Source organism: Trachinotus anak, unplaced genomic scaffold (assembly GCF_046630095.1).
Source record: "Trachinotus anak isolate AG129_WGS33_773 ecotype Australia unplaced genomic scaffold, CSIRO_AGI_Tana_v1 ptg000009l, whole genome shotgun sequence".
NCBI classification, from domain to species: Eukaryota; Metazoa; Chordata; class Actinopteri; order Carangiformes; family Carangidae; genus Trachinotus; species Trachinotus anak.
The window spans coordinates 12,688,303-12,708,259 of NW_027273860.1; the positions used below are offsets into that span (position 1 = coordinate 12,688,303).

At 39.6% G+C, this 19,957-nt stretch overlaps 1 protein-coding gene across 3 annotated transcripts in view; it reads right to left on the bottom strand.

Moving 5' to 3' along the window:
• The window catches only part of pip4k2aa (phosphatidylinositol-5-phosphate 4-kinase, type II, alpha a), a 31,325-nt gene extending 12,436 nt beyond the window's left edge, over positions 1 to 18,889 (bottom strand). Inside the window, exons 1-7 of one of the 3 annotated variants that reach the window (XM_071485422.1) lie at positions 18,270 to 18,889; positions 17,827 to 18,174; positions 4,605 to 4,702; positions 4,287 to 4,383; positions 2,583 to 2,735; positions 1,970 to 2,116; positions 912 to 950 (exon numbers count right to left, since the gene is read on the bottom strand). In XM_071485422.1, coding sequence (XP_071341523.1) covers positions 912 to 950; positions 1,970 to 2,116; positions 2,583 to 2,735; positions 4,287 to 4,383; positions 4,605 to 4,702; positions 17,827 to 17,967 — 675 coding nt within the window. In that variant the 5' untranslated portion in view covers positions 17,968 to 18,174; positions 18,270 to 18,889. Of the gene's footprint in view, positions 1 to 911; positions 951 to 1,969; positions 2,117 to 2,582; positions 2,736 to 4,286; positions 4,384 to 4,604; positions 4,703 to 17,826 lie in introns of all 3 variants that reach the window. The other 2 variants (XM_071485421.1, XM_071485423.1) reach the window with 2 other exon arrangements.
• Positions 18,890 to 19,957: the final 1,068 nt, after the last annotated feature.

Sequence of the window (19,957 nt, forward strand, 5' to 3'; positions counted from 1 at the left end):
GATGACAGTAGGCCTGGAATTGTTTGAAGCTGTGTTGGCTATTGAAACCACTGGAAACACAGTCTGTTCTCTCTCTCATTCTCTAAATGTCCACATGGCTTTTAATGGACATGGAGTTCAAGTAGAATAACTGACTCAGTTTTAGTACATTATGTCAGTGTGTAAATTACCTTAAATGTTTCATGTTTAGTGTACTTGTAAAACAATGTTCCCCAGTTCCTTAACACTTTTTAATTGCCCTTGTTCCTTCCACAAAAATAACATCAGAATTGAGATGTCAGCGGTGCGCAAGTGCCCATCTGTTCAATCTACACATGACTCTGACTTTCATTGTCACCAGAACCAGCTGTCCTTTCAGCAACATGCCTCCTGATGTGCTGAAAGGGCAGTGGTCTGTTCAACAGTCAAAAACAGTAGTAAGCTATGTGAGTGAGGGAGTAAGCTATGCTTACTGATTCTCTTGTTTTATTTACTCCACAACATTAAGAAAGTGAGAGATAGCTTCACTGAGTGCACAAGAAAGAGTTTGCATATTGACATTCAACAATGTGTGTGGTGTGGATTGATACACTTGTAAAAGATCAGTTCTGAGAGCCAGGTGAGGAACGAACACCTAAAATATTCCAGACACGCATTCAAAACAGGCTGGCGGTGTGGATTGTCTTGTTTCGTTTGATTTGTTTGTAAATTTATGACATGTCTCTAACTGTTGCTGTGTTAGTTTGATGCACCTTTAAATTGTAGCACTCTGGTTTCATTCTTTTTTTTACAGTCTTTATAATTATAATGTCGATAAAAATTAGTATTATTGTTATCTATTTGAAGTATATGGTCTGACTATGTTTAAGTTTAAACTCGTGTGGTTATGTACTGTATAACAGTGGATCACGGATCACGACAGGTGTCTGTACCTTCTCCTTGTCACTGGCCTCTCTTGCCACAGTGGAACCCTAGAAAAAACAAAAAAGGAAATTACTTACCACAACCCAGTTGCAAATAGAAGCACTGGAAAGTCTTGCTTTAGTCTTTCCCTTACCACCCTTCTGACACTCATTCCTGCAGATACTCATAACCCTTGTGCATGCCTGAACACAGAGGTCCACCCAGTGAGGCATGCAAGGTGCAATGGCTTAAAATGGCTTTACTCTGTTGTGAGACAGGTTACCTTTCAGCCTGACACTCTAAACCCTGTTTTAGAACATTTATTACCCAATGGCTAGTGTCTGTTATATTAAACATGCAACCAAACCTCATTTGACTTATTATGGGTAAATTAACAGATGATTGTCATGTTGTATATGAACTTTACTAGTTGAAATACAAACAGGCCTTTTTGTGATTTTTGGAAGGACAAAAAATTACAACCAATCAGAATGCAGCATTAGATCGACCAATCAGAAGCCATCTTTGAAAAAATTCGACCAATCAGAAGCCAGCTTTAAATCGACCAATCAGAATGCAGCTTCGAAAAAACTCGACCAATCAGAAGCCAGCTTCAAATTGATCAATCAGAAGCAGGCTACGATAAAAATTCGACCAATCAGAACACAGCTTTAAATCGACCAATCAGAACACAGCTTCGAAAAAAAAAAAACGACCACTCAGAACGCAGCTTTAAATCGACCAATCAGAAGCCAGCTTTTAAAAAAATCTACCAATCAGAAGCCAGCTTCGAAAAAATTTGACCAATCAGAAGCCAGCTTTAAATCGACCAATCAGAAGCCAGCTTTAAATCAACCAATCAGAGTGCAGGTTCGGAAAAAAATCTACCAATCAGAATGCAGCTTTAAATCAACCAATCAGAAGCCAGCTTTGAAAAAATTCAACCAATCAGAAGCCAGCTTTGAAAAATAATAAAAAATATAGATTAGATTTTTATAATGTCTTCTCATATTTGTGCCTATCTGACCACTTTTCCTTTCCCTGCTTCTTTTTTTCCTTGCCCTGTTCTCCCATCCTCCTCTTTTACCTTGAGATCATATTTTTTGTAGACAGAAAGGCGGTGGGAGAAGACATTGCGTGTAACAATCATGTAGGTCTCATCTCCATCCACAGTGAGCCGGTACATCCCCAGAAACTGAGGCAGAAGCGTGTTGCCATGGCACTCCACAATGAACTACCAAAAGAGAATGAGGAATATTAATTTATCGCCATTTTATAGCTGTTCACAGTCTGCAATAGAAGGGAGACTGTAAGAAAAAGAAAAAAGGTTTTTAAAACACAGCACGATGACTTAGTGTTCTTCTGCGATAAACTCTACGGTGATAAATAAACAAGTGGCCTCTAACCAACTATAACAGCTGTCTCGGGAAATTACATGAATCTGTGCATTTTTGCCTTTATCATAGCTGTGAGTGAGAGAGAGAGACAGGATCATTAAAGTGGACACTGTGCAACCAGGCAGATGGTTTGAAAAGTAGTTATCTGAGGTCTCACCGAAGAGACTGGCATTTAAGGGATTTAATACAGTCAAATTCTGAGATATTTTGAGTTTCCTTAAGACACACAATTTTTGAAAGCCTATCTTATCAAAGGATCAAGGCTTGAATTTTTTAAATTACTGTAATATAGGCTGTTATCACCTGATGGTATTTCTTTAGAATGTTATGCATTTCGGCCACATCCTCGCTGCTGATGGTCTTGATAACGTAGCGTTTGTCGTAAGAAGTGTGGAAGCGCGCCCCACTCCGTCCCTGGGCCTCACTGTTCAAGGGAGCACTACGTGTCAGAGAGTTCTGTGAACATACAGAGCAAAGACAGAAAGGTAACAATAACTACGTTTATCAGGATGTACACAATGAAATATCAGCAGTTTATCTTATTTGCTTTTTGACAACCCTTGCTCATGCATTATCTGCACTGTCTTTAGAGAACTGAGATAATGTCTTATTTACTTGTATTTAAATGTTTTGAATGTTCCACCTGACAAAATACAGAAAAAGAAATTACATTTTCTCATTTACTTGAACAGATAACAGAGCCTCTCTTCCAATGTATTTGGATGAAGCTCACAGTAAAGCATATCCTAGCGCTGCCTTCTTTGTGCCTGACCAGCTCCCAGTCTCCACTCTGAACATATGGGATTCTGACCCCTATGCCTGATGCCTGTCCAAAGCTACACACAGACACAAACAGCTGCTGCCCAGACTTTGGAGCTCAAAAGTAACATGATCCAGCACCCCTGGCTCAATGCCTCATTCTCCAAGAATTCCTGATGTCCTCTGCCCTTAGTTCCCTCTCCACTCTTCAACTCTTAGCATCAATTGCCTGTAGACCCAAAAAAAATTGTTGCACTAAGCACTAATCAGGAACACTAAGAAGCCCACCTATAGTCCAGGTCCTGGTGGAACACTGCAGTGGTTTGTGTCACAGGCTGAAAATTTTTAAGAGGCTCTTTGCCTGAGGCTGGCACAGATGAAAAGCTCTCAAATAATACGAATGTTTTTGTTTTAGTTGGTCATTTACCCCATCATGAGTTTATTATAAAGTGGGGAAAAAGTTTAATCTGTTTGCACTTCAGTTACCCTACCAAAACTGAATTTTATACTGCAAGCACTGCTCATTAAAATTAACGATTACTGCTGCATCTCATCAAAAGAGCAGCCTTGCAGCTGGTGGTGCCCATTGACTATAATAAGGAATATTACCAGTGTAATTAGAAATAATGCCAAAAGGCTGGTTTTAGAGCAAGGTCAAAAAGAAAAAAATGGACAAACCGATAAACCTTTTGACCACAATATGACTAGTGCATCGTGTAATAAAGTAGTTTAAGGTTGAGAATGTTGCAACATTCCTTTGCACTGGCCAGTGTCTTAACACCCCTGACTGCCCACTCACTGCAGCCATTCGAACCCCAATGTAAACATGTGAGAAGGACAGCTGCACTGAGCTGGGACACAATGACCTCCAAATGCTGCCAACTCACTGCCTGCACTGGGAATGGGGATTTACTAGGAAAGAGTGGAAAATAAAGGCAGACATGGAGTGGGCTGAAACAAAAGAGGGAAAGGAAAAAGCGCAGTAGAGCAACACTTTCCTAGTTAAGACTGATCAAATTTGTAAGGGTTAGGGTTAGGGTTAGAGAATAGTTACATGTGTGCTTGCAGTACCGTGTGGCTGCGTTCATTAGGTACAGCAGTGCATTATGTGCCTGTCTATAGTAGCTGGCACTCTCTTGTCTTGCAGTTCACACCAATTAAATTGTACAAAGTTGACAAAAGAAACAAGGCACTTGACCCAGAAGTGGTAATAATATCGCTGAACATTTGTGATACTATCTTTCATACCAAGAAGTCCTGATCATCAATGCCAAACCTCTCTCTGAGGTTTCGAAACACCAGAGGGCAGTACTCCTTGAACTTGAAATGGCTGGGCATGTTCTCCCTGTGGACGGACACACACACACACACACACACACACACACACACACACACACACACACACACACACACACACACACACACACGACAATACAAGTGACATATTTTGAGAGATGCTGTGACGACTAAAGAATATTTCAAGAAATTGTGAAGATGAAATATATTCTACAGTGTCAAAAGTTTTGTGAAATATCATGATTATAAAATATACTCAAAAGACCTTACTTGTTGAAGAGGTGGTTGTCCACTTTGATCTTAGAGTAGGCTTTGAAGTCATCTGGCATGAGCATGATGGGAATCTGAACATGGCTTAATTCATTTATCTGGGCAGAAAAAAACATAGGAATGACGGAGAGATCAGTGATTCATCTAGGAGGACAAATCAGTCCAAAATATGTCAGTAAAATCACATCACATTAGAAATGCTAGAAGTTTGGAATCAAACAGCCGTAAGACAGGAAAAAATTAATATTTCACCAAGGGAACAAGGACAAAACATGGATAAAGATCATTACTGCTGACAAATATAATTTGAAGATTGGTGGGATCAACATTGAAAGGAGTCCCTGCAAATGCAGTGGCTGAGCAAAAGTGGAAAAAACATTAACTTCATCTGGATAGCATCTGATGCAAGTCTGGCAGTGAAGCTGTGCAACCAATTCTCAACACTGCTACTTTGATCAAAATACCACTTTTCTTTTTAATATTTCCTATGACATGTTACTGGAGCATCTCAAAAATGTCAACACAAATATCAACCACATGTTAGCTGTGTGCTTCACAGCTCAACTCATTTAACTTTTTTCACAATGCAATATTATCCAACTCAATAAAGTGCATTTCTCCCCACATACAGGCACAAAGGTCAGCTATCACAGAACTTCACGTGAATACTCAGATGACTATGTCGTATTTCTGAAGTCAGTTAAGAGAATGGACACGTGTACTTGGTTCTGGTGTTGGGAAAAGGGTGAAGCAGTTGGCCAAGATGACAGTGGGTGCATGTTAAACTTCACCACCTTGCTGCACAAAAGCTTCTCACATTATTAATGTTGTTTTTCGCCTGTTAACCATCTCAGATAACTGAGTAAAATGTGGTGTGTTCCTTTACAAAACAAAAATGCAAATATATACAGTGCAAAGATAAACTTGCACTGTATTTTTTCCCTAATCAAAGCAATCTGTTATCAGGACTAATTTATGATTCAGGCCAAGAGTTCTGGTGCAGGCTATTACTCAATACCGATCTTCAGCATGGATCACCTTGTGATGTGACCAGTTTACAGATGAGCTTTTCAGGATGATGCTGTCGACAGGGCTGAAGGATAACTGTAGGGGAAAGGCAAGTGGAAATGTTGCCAGAAGTGCTGAAGCTTCAAGGTGCTTTCAAAGTGCAGACAAGATGCGACTGTAAGAAACACTGAAGAGTACTTTCTGAGTTTCAACAGTGCTCATATTTTCAGTATGTCATGTGGCATATTTGAATCTTATGTATGATGATAATTAAACTATAATAACCAACTAATTTTGACTGCACATTTCCAGCAATGATAGCCATTCAACAAAATGCTAAATTACCGGAGGCTTGAATAAACCTTGAACAATGAATAAACAGTGGGGCTTCAAACACATAAGGTACATTGCAGGAGTTTCCATTTGGAGCTGGCCATGCATCACATCGCTGTAATACATAGACCTGACATTTGTTATGACTCAGGCACAGCTTGATACGCATATGATGGGTGTGTGTGTGCTTACGTATTTATTGTTGGCCCAAGGCAGGGCTGCTGGCAGGTTGCTTGAATCTATTAATAGTCTGTCATTCCACCAATCACAGTTGTAATCTAGGTACAGTGAATAAACACAAATACTGTGAATGACGCTAACATTAATCACAAAAACGTATGTGTCTCTCTCCACAGTACAGTCCCAAATGTACTATAAGCTTCCTACGTTGCTCGGATTGTGCAGACAAAGAAGAGGTGGTGTCATATCACTATTTTAGATGCTGTCTTAGAAGAGCTAGCCCATATTTTGACCATTGGGGATTGTCTTTAGCCCTGTTATGCTGTACAAGTGTTACAGCAGATGGTGGAGAGAATGGCCTCAGCATGACTGACCCATGAAAGCATTTGGCATACTTCAGGTTTGTGTGTGTAAGAAGTGTGCTTTTTAAGATACTATGCCTTAAATATGTCAACCAACTTGTATTAGGTTATAGTATAACACAAGATACAGCAACAGGATCAATACAAAGATACATCTTTAAAGCAAACAAACAAGCTGATGATTTTGTTTTGGACCAATACCATTAAATTGCATTTAGTAAAGCTTTAAATTGGATGTTCACAATCTTTACAGCCAGCCACATTTGACAGTGGTTCAGTCTAGCATATCTGTTTGTCTGATAGGAGATTTTCAGCTAAACACTATTACCAACATAAGGGCTGCATGCTGCCAGCTCCTGTCTTAGGTATTGAGTGTGTTTAATTGTTTGTGCTTTTAAAAGTGAGCCAGATCAATCTGCTTTACTTCCAGGCTGTCAACAAACAGTTCCTATAGTACAGGATTGATACTATTTTTAACACAACATGCTATCATCTCCACAATGTGGTAAAAAACAGACAATCAATGTTACTAATTTCATAATTATTTCTGTAGTAATTATACATCTCTGCTGCCTTCTCCACTGCTGTCTGTCCTGGGTACCACAGCACAAAAATCACATCAATCATGAGAGTGGGCCAGTGGCAAAATGTAGAAGGCATAGATCACACACTCGACCAATGGGAGAGAGTTCAGCCCAAAGGCTGTTTGGGGAACTAGTCCTGGATCTCTGACGAGTTCACTCACTTAAGTCGAAGTCTTATGGCTTATTATACAATCCTTAAAGTTAAAACTAGGTTTAAATGCAGTGTTTGAGTCATAGATACTGACTAATTTAAGAGGGCATTAGATTGAGTAGATAGTCTTCCAAGGTCAACCTATTGTAATAGTAATGCTTAGATTATTTCAATCCCTTTTGTTAATTCAGTGAATACAATGAGCATAAAAAAGAACTCTGACCTACTGGCTTGACTGGTCAAGTGTAAAACAAACCTTACTGCTAGACTCTGCAAAAGCTTGTTCAATGATGTGCAAAGGTCTGCCTTTGTACACTATTCCGACTTTGCATTTAACAAGCTCAGCAAATGTGTACTCGTTGAGCGCAGCAGCATTTCAAGGCTGTTTCCTTTGGCTATACCACTATAATGCTGTCTTACTACAGGGCAGAGCCACAATACAAACTGTACTCAAAGTATTCTCCAGGATTAGTGTAAGATTTCAAGCAATTGAAAGAAATAGAAAGAATAGAAGAAAAGAAATAGGAGGATGAGAACATAGCATTACTGTGCATCAGAAGTAGGATTAATAACAAAAGAGAATTTTTAGGAAGGAAACCTTGGAGATAAAGACAGAGAAAAAAACATGTCTAAAAAAAGAGAAGAAAGTGTGTCTGAAAAGGGAAGAAGGCATGGAAAAAGTGTTTAGCAAGACAGAGCAAGCAAAGGATCCAAGTCCACAGATGCCATATCCGAGTATGTTTAAGTGCCCTGGTGTGACAGGCACCAACGTCACAGTGATGCTATAGCACAGATGCACTCTGGGTACTCAGTGGGGAGATGTCGCCTCATTAACAAAGCTGTGTTTCACACAAGGGCAGAGACAATGCTAAAGACACACACACTGTGAGGTAACTAGTGTACTGGTTGTAAATGCAAGTCACAGCAACAAAATTATTAACACACATGCATGCACACATAAACATGTGGTAAAAATATGTTTGATAAAAACAATTATAATAGATTCCTTCAGTAGGCCAAGTAAACAATTTGCATCAGCCTGAAATATTCCAACACTCCACTCCTGCACCCATTTTTGTATTGCTACTGTTTTAGTGGCAAATGTTCTTTCTCCTGCAGTGAAATGCACGCTATGGTAAAAACTGTAAAAGAGAGAATGAGCGCCTGTGTCAGAATGAGTACATCAGCCTATTTTCACAAATAGTTTTTTTGACAGTCAGTATTATGTACCCATTTTTGGTTTGGATAGTAGGCAGAGCTTTGATTTTTAACATGGTACCGTCGCCCTGCAGCCAAATATTTTTGCTGGTGCCTACGCAGAGGTGTGGCTAATCTGGTATATCGACCTGACCATCCCTTTTAGCGCCTAATCCACATTACAACATGCGTAGTGTTTCTATTTTATCTTCTAGGGCTCTTGTCATAATTTCTATCCTGAGCATAGTTATGCTTTTAGGTTTTGTTTAATCAGATGCAGCATATCTGCTTATCTTCCTGGAGCTATCAAACTTGCAGACAAATTTCACACCACCGCTTCCTGTTTGTCTCCATGGTGATGAAGACTGGTTTTCCGGCCCACTGTGAAGCAAGTGTGTGCTGTTGCTCCGTTGGACAGGAAGTTGGTGAAGAGAGCGTGCTCTGTCAGCAGCATGGCATAGCGTTATCTCTCTGAACAATTACAGATGGATGACTTGCACTTAGCAGATGACAGCAGCGTTGACAGCACAGAGATTCTAACACCTTTAACACTTGTTACAAAAAAATTAGCTTAACAACACAAAGGAATTGGGTTATTTCTTAAGTGCAAGATATGGAGGGGTAATGAAAATATTAGAGTGGAGAGAGGCTTCACCTGGAGTTAAAAATGAAGAAGCAAGACTAATCAGGCATGCTATCAGGATATGCAGCCTGGAGGGAGACATTTAACAATGAACAGGAAATCTATGCCTGTCATCTGTTTTATCTTTTTTGACTTCTGATAACTCAGTTAATGACTATTAAGCTACGACTAGAATGTGTTCCTCATGTAAAACGTCTTACTGCGATGTGGCAATTCTGTCAAGTTCCTCTTGAAATGTACTTTTATTAGTAAAGGTCAAAGATCACATATTTTTACACCCATTCCAAACAGTTCCTCAATAGCAATATCTTCAGACACTGCCCAATCCAATCTTTATTTACACGCAATTTTTTCTCCTATACAGTTCAGCTGCAGAGACCCCACTTGGACTACAGTAAGCACTGATTGTCTTCATAAAATTATTGAAATATATGATTAAGAACATTTAATTACTGATGGCTAAAACAGTAGTTCCAGCCTGCTTTACATTGCTCCTTAGTTTCCTAACAAATAGTAGTTTCCATAAGTTTTAATAAATAATGGTTTCCTGAACAATAGTGTCACATGGTATTTGACAAAATATCTCTGAGAAAAGAACGTCAATATTGAGTGTGGCAAAAAGGTATAGACAGTATTTGGTAGTTGTTCCGATTCCAACACTAACATCAGAAATGCCTCCGATACTGCCTAGAACACTGGAACAAGAATCCAGTGGGTCTATGCACAGACACAATACCACATAAAGGACTAATAAATTTTGCAGTTTCACACCCAGATAAAATGGCAGTTTCCCCAGAAGTCAATTCTCTACGTTGCTCTAAAACAGTAGCCTACACAGGAAGTTGTGCTGTGTAGCCACTGGCAGCTACTGTTATAGAGCAGCAAAGAAGAATTGATATCTGGTAAACAGTTGTCAAGTATGAAAAGACACAAAATGAACACTGTAAGCTGACTACTTGATCACTCTAAGCAAATTATTTAAACAGCATTTGAATAGGAATGATTCTGTCCCAAGCTTTTTGATCCATATAAGCCGTTGATCACTGTAGTAGTTTCCACTTTAAAAAGAGGTTCTATGGCATTCATGTATTTGTTCTTTTTTACAAATGTTTTAACCTCAGTCATGCCATATAATAATGACAGCAATCATCACATTCATACAGGGTTAGTAGTATACAGCTGTTAAAATATTTTTTAATGCTTGTCTATCGGATCGGTACTAGGTATTAGCCAAAACATGAGTTGATGTATCACAATTGGAATCAGTAAGGAATGGGATCAGAACATCTCTAGCATTGGGACTGTCTCTGATTACATCCTCAGATAGGGTTAGGGTTATGTTCAGTTTATGTTCAGTTTTAAACCAAGCACAAAGTGACCAGATTTAAACCCAATTCAGCAAGGCCTGCTGACATATAACTGCTGTTTACATTGTGCCCTTCATGCTTCATATATTGTGCACTCCATGTTTCACTTGTTCACGGTGCAATGGTCTTTGCAAGTTGTAATTCCACAACATTACATTGCAGCCACAACCTCAAAAAACCCCAGAATCTATCACAAATCAATAGGTGATTTAACTCACTTTGAGATAGCATTCTATATTCTAAAATCCTCTAGTATAATATAAGCACAGAACAAAAACCCTGTTCTCTACCCATTCTAACATTCCCATATCTTACTTTTGGGTCCTAATCTAGACTTAAAAAAACAAACAAACAAAAAAAAAAACAAACAAAAACACACACACATTGATATACTTAGTTCGGACTCAGGTCTGATCTCGAGATGTTTGCCACCCTCTCGAGCTTTTGGTTTTATTTTGAATTGGACTGACTCTGTTTTTGCCATTGGTGTTGCCCAATTCAATCTTGTAAAAAATAGCTCAAGGTTCCCTTCTGCTCTTGCAATTCTGCCATGAAGAGTCAGGGAAGTAAACAAATCCAGACCAATCTGGAAAAATAACATCGGACAAAGAGCTGTCTTTTTAAGACAAGTGAGACAAATCAGAACTGTAAAAATAAACAGGAGAGTTGAGCAAATTTTGTAAAAGGTCACAGCCACAGAGAGAGAGAGAGGAGAGAGAGTGTGAGAGAGAGAGAGGGAGAACAGCATCATTATGTGCTATTGTATATTTTCCGTTGAAATCATCTTAGAGCATGCCCAATGTTATAGTGTGAAGCTGTCAATTCTATGGGTGAAATGGGACAAGTTCTAAAGAAGCGACTCCTAGGCTGAATGGCACACTACCATGCACTTCCTCTAAGCCTATTTACAACATGTTAGAGTGTAAGTGGCTCTAATTAAAATGTTATCAAGACTGACTGATCATGCAATTAACCAATATGTTGGAGTGTAAATACACTAGACAGGAATGTGGTTTTGCAATCTGGCAAAAGCTATACTGTAATCAATTCAGTGCAGCTGTTTTTGTGGTATTTTTATACAGCGACAGCTTCCAAACTCATCAACGTGCTCATCAAAATGTTATCCCAAGTAGCACACACACACATCAAGCACCAACAACATCAACAGTCAATTTAGGAAATGAAAAACAAACCACTGAACCTTAATCAACTTGTCCATATGTCTGGCATACTTCCTGACCACAACATGACAGAAAATATTTGTACAGCACAAAGATATTCATATACGGTGTAGATACACCCAGCTAGATGGACATTTGCCCTTTAACAGTCAGATAGTGGGCATCAAAGGTCACATATAGCTGTAGTAGATTGTACCAAGTGTGGACTTGACCTTTCACTGACCACTTAACAAGGCTATTGCATCATTAGGTGACCTATTATAAATCACAGAATTATTCTTAGCATGTAGCAATTTTAACAATATCCACATAAAGACAAAAACAGCTTATCCCAGAAACCAGCTGTAGCCCTAAACACAGCACAACAATGATATCTGGGTGTGTGTTATCAGGGGTTCATTGGCTATGCCATAAAAAGGAATGAATATATAATAGGACAGGTAGGAAAAACAGTAGAGACTAGGAAATCCAACATTATCAGTGCTTTATCAATAAATGTAGATTGTCAAGGAAAATCCTTTTAAATCACATCTAAATAATAGCTGATCAAAGCATGTTGTTCAAGGTATTTTAAATGCCTTAATCGTACTTATATTATGTACAACTCATTTTATAACTGGTGTAGTAGTACACTCGGAAAATGTTTTTATGAAACTCTAAGAAAAGGTGAGCACATCTTCTGCTTTAAACCACAATGATCAGCCCTGACCGTGACAATCTGTATGTGACCTAATTCTGTGGAGCACCTTTGACAACTTCAGTGTCAGGGTGTGTTCCATGTTCCTCCCGCTCACAGCCACAGCAGAGGGGTCAGCCATAATGAGGACACACTGACAAAAAAGTGAAACAGTGGTGAGGTAAATCAACTGCTGCATTTGTGTATGTGCAAGTGAGAGAGACAGAGACACTGAGAGAGAAACAGGGCCTTGGACATAAGCAACCAACTACCTGAGTAAGACACCTTCAGCATAATTAAAAGCTTAAGGAAGGTAGTTATCCCTTGAATTGTTAGATGTCAGCATTCACATCAGACACCAACAGGTCATTCAAGTCTATTTTAGTCAGTGTCAGTCACTCAATCACACTCACTCAAGTGCTGAAGGAAGGAAAAATGTGTATTACCAATTCTAAACAGTGTATAATTAAGATAAATATCATTCAATGCCTGCAGCTCCTGAGGGGCTAACTTCTTTTGCACCAGACATGCTCCTATCCATGTTGAAACAGTAAATGACAAATGACTAAGGTGGAAATAGGCAACACGGAAATTATCGTTCTCATCAACATATACGCACATACTTAAGACACACACGCACGCACGCACACACACACACACACACACAGACACACACAGACACACACAGACACACACAGCTCAGCAGGTCTACTGTTAAGTCAGTTTTGCAACAGGCCAGCTATTAAAGGATACAGTCATTTAGACTGACTGTGCAACAAACAGGCTTATGATATAGGGCTTGTCCTGCTGAGTGAATCAAACTACTCAGCAATACGTCGCATCACATTCTGCCAAGTAGCGTGCCACAGCAGGGCCTGTGGTGAGGGGGACAGACACACACACGCACGCACACACAAAAGCAAGCATGTGCATATTCATCTGCATTAATGCAGGAGTGAACACAAAAGAAAAAGTTGTGCTTGTTTCTGGAGACACACACTGGAACAAACCACAAGACGCTTCCACAAGTTCCTCTATCTGTCACTGCCTGAGGGTGCCAGGATGTAAGGCTCCAGCTTTTCTGTTTTCCTCAACCATAATAATCACACATATTAGCTGTAGGTCATTCCTGCAGATATTTATAGAAATCCCATCTTATGCAATCCACAGAACCAGACTCAGCTACTCTGAGTCAGACAGAGAGGCAGGACAGAACAAAGAAATGGGAGAGAGAGGGGCATGGAATGAAAGTGAGCCAGATAGACAGACACAAAAAAGGGGCTATGACAAAAATAGTGAATGAACCTGCAGGATGGGGAGAGTTAATGGAGGTACAGAAATAAAGGAGTGGCACTAAGAAAAACTAAAGTAAAACCTAAGGAAGCACAAAATGCAATGGAAAGAAAAGACTTAAAATTTAGATCTGAATAAGATTTTAGTCTTTTAGGAAAATAAAGATTTTTTTTTTTTTTCCATTTCCTAATTGTATGCTAAAGAGGGAAACTGAAGCTGACTACGAACTCACCCTTTTCAGCCTGAACTGCTACCATATAATGAATGGCCTGATTTTTCTTGAAATGTCAGTTAAGTGGCATCATACTTTAAAACAAAGGGTAAATATTTATAACAAATCAACTCAACTCAGCTCAACTGTCCTCTTTACTTCAAAAGGACAGGTGCCTTAAACTGTGCCAATGCTGCTTTCCAAATGGTGACAAATCTACACAAAAGCCAGCAGTGGAATACAATCTGACATATTTCTATTCCAGCAGTGCACTTAGATATCACAAGGACTTGTGCGGTAGAATTGCTGTAATATAGATGTGTATCACTGTTCAACTGGCTTTTGTAATAACTCATAAGGAGTGTTTCTTTATTAATCATAATTTGTGATCTCAGTACAAGAAAATAGGGCCTAAAGAGACCAGACCTATTCTTTATTTCCAAATGTCATGTAGACTTATAACCAGGAAATGCTTTCATGATGATGACTTTGAGATTGATCTTGTAGGCTCTAGTCTGAGATTTTGCACCCACTAAGCTTCAAGGGTGCTTACAACTGAGATTTCCACTGAAAAAAAAAAAACTTTTTAGCTTTGGCCTCAATCCATTTCTGTAAAACCATGAGCTGTTTAACCTATTTAGGCTCCGACAGCTGCAAGTAAAATTTCAAAGTATTAGGATTAAAATAAGTGTCAAAGAAGGTTATTTAAGGCAAGTGGCCACACACCTTTGGCCATATAAAGAAATTTCAAGATACATAATCCTGACTTTTCTCTGACATTACACAAAAATTATTCAGATAACATTCAGGAAGTCATGGGCCGTAAACATCTCATTCATTTCTATGCTTTTCGATACGAATTTTTACTCATTCTACATTACACCCTTGCTTCACTGGACCAGTAGAGCAGAGTATGTGTGGCTCTCCTGCATTGTCCAGAGTAACTAACTGCCCAGTCTCCCTTCTTAGCAGTTTCAGTTGTTTCACCACTGTGTTCCTACAAGAACCAACACTGTAATAAGTCTTGTTTTTGAGAAGTCAAAGATGGGTTTGACTAACAGGCTACAGTGGATATAGGGTGTGGGGGTTACATTTTGCAGCACCTGTGGGTGTGTGCATGTGCTTGCATATTGCCTCTGCAGTCTGGTTGCATTCTCAGGCTTCCCCCTTTATTCATTCCTTCCCTTTAAATCATTCAAGATTTATATATCAAAGGTTATTTTTGAAAACCGTATGTTGTTAAGTAACCTTACATTAACACTTACAAACTGCAGCTTAAAGCCCCCAGCCCAGCCCCCCTCCCCAGCAGTAACTCAGTTTCTCAATCTGGTGACCTGGCATGGAATGTCATTTTTATGTTGCCGATGGTATGAGAAAAAGAATACCTTATTAAATGATGAGAAAAACAGCAGGAGAGTTAGCCTAAGGCATAAGAAGGAAATGTGCTGGCGGCAGCCCTGCTCTGTGTTATGCAATCCAAGAGAACAGTTTGAACATGTAGATCCTCCAAAACATGTAAATTTTTTTTTGGTTGAGAGACAGTTACCTATTAGTCCACAGTTTTGACACACATAAATCAGACGGAGGAAGTTTATGGACATCCATGGACAAACTTAGATAGGTGATATAAATGATGCCAATCAATTAAACTTTGAATTCTAGTTTTAATTTTGTGTCAAATTCAAAATGAAACATTGTTAGAGTCTTGAAAGACACTGCATGATATAATTATAATAATAACCTATGTTTCACTAGCTTCTGTGACTCAGAGCAATCTCTCACTCAGCATTTCATTTAACAGTCTTTCTGAAAGAAAAGTGTGTTCCTGTGACAAATCTGCATCCACTACAGCAGTTCCTACAAGAAATTGAAACCTTTGTGATTTTAACAAAATTAAACAATCTTTACTTTGTGAGAAGTGAAAAAAAACCACAGTTCCTGTAAGAAACTACAAGCAGGAGTACTTAAGTCATAATAACTTGCTTTCATCAATATCTATAAAACTCACCAATGATCTCTTCTATAGTCCATTTTTCAGCTTTTAAGTTGTAATCTCAGCTGTCTAGAAACGTCTAAAGCACTCTGTCTCTCTGTCCTGCTGTTATTACAGACATGTCTGAGCTGGCTGTGACCCCTTGACTCACTCAGGGACTCGGCTCTTCTGTCCAGCAGTGATGTTTAGCCCGTGAACATTTAGGGTGTATGGGAAATGGTAAAAGGTTTGAAAATGATTGTGCCAAGGACATTTACAAATGTAAGTGGGATTATAAATTATATGGGTTTCTTTCCACAAATTTCAGTTTCACTTTGGGTCTCTATAGGAAAGGATTTTTTTGTGTTTACTTGGATGACAGTCTAGCTAATAATAAGGCTGATGTCATATATAATGTTGATCTTTCTTGGGCATTTTAAGTGACATTTGTGTGTACCTTATTTTACCCCACAGTGTTAACACCACAGCCAGGTGACTGTAATCCAACTACAGAGGACATCTTAGATACAGAATAACAGCTTTGAATCTTTAGCTGTCTTGGCCTCACATACACCAGGCTATCTAGAGGCTGTACAATCCATACCAAACTGCCACCTAAACAGTAAGCCAAAAATCAAATGTTGCTGTTTAAACTGACAAAGCCGACAAAGCCAACATGCTCAATAACGATAAACTAAGTCTTAGAAAATGAATCATAGTTCAAATACTGTTAACATGTTAAAAAGAGGTGTGATCGTGATTGCGTCAGTATGAGTTTTTCGTCAGACATAGTATACAGTATGTAGAAAGGTAAACTTTTGTAGTGATATTTACAGTGGTCATTTAGTTACAACGTGTTTATGCTCAATCAACCCCATTAAATCTGACCTATTAACTTCATATCAAATAAATATTAATGTTCTTGTGACACCTATTGTGAAACTAGTCCAAAATATTTATATTCCTACTGAGATTAATTAATTCTTTATTAATTTTCTAAAGCAGCCATTCTAGCTGTACTCTTTCATACTATCTGCTGGCCACTTCCACATGCAACAAAATCAAGCAGAACAACCACAGGCAGATATGTTTTATATAAACTATACCGTTGTCATCCTTGATACCATGAGCCCCACTGAAACAATTTCATACAAACCTATAAATAGAAAAGTTTGTGGTGAATGCATAAATGAGTGCTGCTGCTCACTTACTGCTCATCCCGTTTGTTTACATGTTGGAAAGCAGTTCTGCTCAATCTAAAATACCACATTAAAGGTTGAGTACACAGGCTGGCTTTACTGTAATAACTACGTTATGATTATCAGACAGGCTGAGTGAATGGTGAAGGAGAATGTAAGAATTAAGGAATCTAAAGAACTATGGATTATATAGCCTTGGTCTATTGATAAAGCACCATCTTTGAGTGTTATTATAATATGTATAAAACATTTGTAAAAGGATTAATACTTAATATATAAAGAATATTTGTATGTCCCCTGCGTGCTCAAGTTTGCTCTCTCTCCAACACATGAGTATTGGCCCAGTGCAAATATTCAGTAAAGGAAGAGAAAGAGAGCAGAGAGCAGAGATAAGCTGTCCTGCATGGGAAGATCTGCGCTCTCATGACACAGAGCCCTAGGAGCTTATCCTACATGTACACAACAGGAAGCCAAAGAAGAGTTCACTGCTCAATCACACACACACACACACACACACACACACACACACACACACACACACACACACACACACACACACACACACACTTACTTTAGTGCATACAACAAAATCAGGCAATACTAATATCATGGCACAAAACTTAGCAAAGAAAACAACTCATGATTTACTGTACGAATCCAGCACACTTGGAGCCAGTCACACACTTGCGGTGACAGCACTATAGCCAACTGCTGGACAGCTGTCATCTCGTACTTGTCAATCATTTGCTGTAACACAAAGGCTGACATTTGACAGCAAGTAACTGAGGCTCAATGTGGCACATCAAAAGGGACGAGGGAGACATAACTGGGAATCATGATATGAGGATTAGATGGTCTGACTCACCGAATGGTTGACTCCCCACATAAGCACGCTGAGCAGAGGGTCGCTGGCACGGAAGAGCTTTACTTTCTGAGCAACGAAGTGTTTTTTCTTGGTCTTCGTCTTACTCGCAATAGATGCGGCAATGCTGCTCGCCGAAGCCATCTTTAAGCAAACTGACTGGTTAATGCAGTCTGTACGATAATCTCGACAGTGTCTTCTCTTGAAGCTGGCACAGCGGCCACCGGCTCACGATTCAGTAACACCAATACTGCTCATTTAGCCAGCTCGCAAATCAAAGTGCCCCAATTCTTTTCTTCATCCAACGTCCCACACAGCTTCACCGACGATATGGCCCTTTCTCAACAAGGACTGATATGGAAAAAAATACGATGTGTTTAAGTTAATACTGCTGCTCTCCTTCGCCTAACAGTCCTCCGCTTCCCTTAGCCCACATCACAAGTCACCTCTCTTCCTTCCTCGACTCGCCTGGAGCTCTCCGCACCCCTGCGATGTAAGGTCTCACTGAGCTGGCGTTAGCATAGCCGAATAGCTTGCTAGCTAGCGAACACCAAAGATAAATTCTGTAAAATTAATAAACGTACAAAACGGGGGGGGGGGGGGGGGGGGGGGACGTTAAGCCCCGTGACAGCGGAGAAATGACAGCGCAGCCTTAAAACAAACAGTTAAAATGACACTTTAATAATGCTGAAGAGCTAACTAAACGATCCTGTCTATCGGCTACCGTTGGTTCCTCCGACCTTCCTAGCGAGCCAGCTTTGTCAGGTTAGCCAACCGACGGCACAAAGCGGAACGGGATTCCGCTCAGCAGCTAGCTACCGTTAGCCTGCAAGCTAACTACTAACACTTAGATAGCAGCCCGCAGCTAGCAAGCGGCTCGGCTATCCTCCTACGCGTTTGTGGTCAGTCCGCAGAGACGGCTGAGGTGTATCCTGTCATGTCCTTGCCCCGTTTGAATTAAAACGCCGAGGGGCAGATATTTAAATGTGCAATCAACGGGTGGTCAACTCAGTCTGCGGCACTGAGGTTCATGTGTGCCGCTGTCAAATGACAGCTCGACAGAGGGGAGGTGACAGCCTGCGCTTTGCAGTGTCTGCTGCGCTGATTCGCTGCAACCCTCCCTTCACCGGGCCTATGCTACTTTTCTGTATTTTTTTTTTTTTTTTTTTTAACAGCCTTTTAATATCAGTCTAAATGTGAATTTACCAATTTCATATTGACACTCGAAACGTCATGAATTAATCAAAAATCTCTACAGCATTAACTGTGCATGTGGGAGCGTACATGCATGAGAGCAGGTCTTTGCTTTTTTGCCTATTTTGCAGGTCGTGTAATAATGCATCGGAAAGAATAACGTGCACGTCAACCCAGAAATCCCCCATCCTTGGCTCGCTTAGCTGGGATTAATCAGAGGCTCGTTTCAGGAAGCGGAGTGATAAGGTCCCACACCACCAGAGGTGATGTCTTTAGAGGACATTTGATTTTCTGGTGCATACTGTGCTGTTTCCATTGGCACACTGCTGTGTCAGTGCCTCTCTAAGAGCAGGAGGCTTCAGCATGCTGATGCTGTATAGAGCTCATTTGTTTTATGACTCATTCTTCACAGCAGCACTTTTACCTCAATACTGTTCCTATGACCTACACAGGGCAACACACACACACACACACACAATGCACTCACTCACACGATGTCCTAAAAAAAATTCCCTTTTGATTTTTCAAGATGTCCCCTATTTATTTATTTTTGATTCCCATCTGTTTATGCAAATGTGAGTTACATGATTATTGTTTGATCAGCACACAAACTCAGTTAGAGAATTGATTTCAGTCTATTTCTAAAGGATTCATATTTTTCTTTTTTTGCTGTCTTTTGAACCGTTTTGTAATTCAGCATAGACTATCACTGTGCGTTTTACTGTAAACTGCAGTTTGCATTTTCACTGCTGTGTGCATGTATCGAATAAAATCCTCAAGTAAACGTAATTACAAGTCCCGACTACATTTTCATCAATGTCAGTCCTGCCAAAAACATGCATGTCAGTCAGCTCTGTCCAATCCAGAAAATAAAGTCAATAACGTCTTATGTATATTTATTGCACATAAACCATCTTGCCAATACAATAATAACGCAATC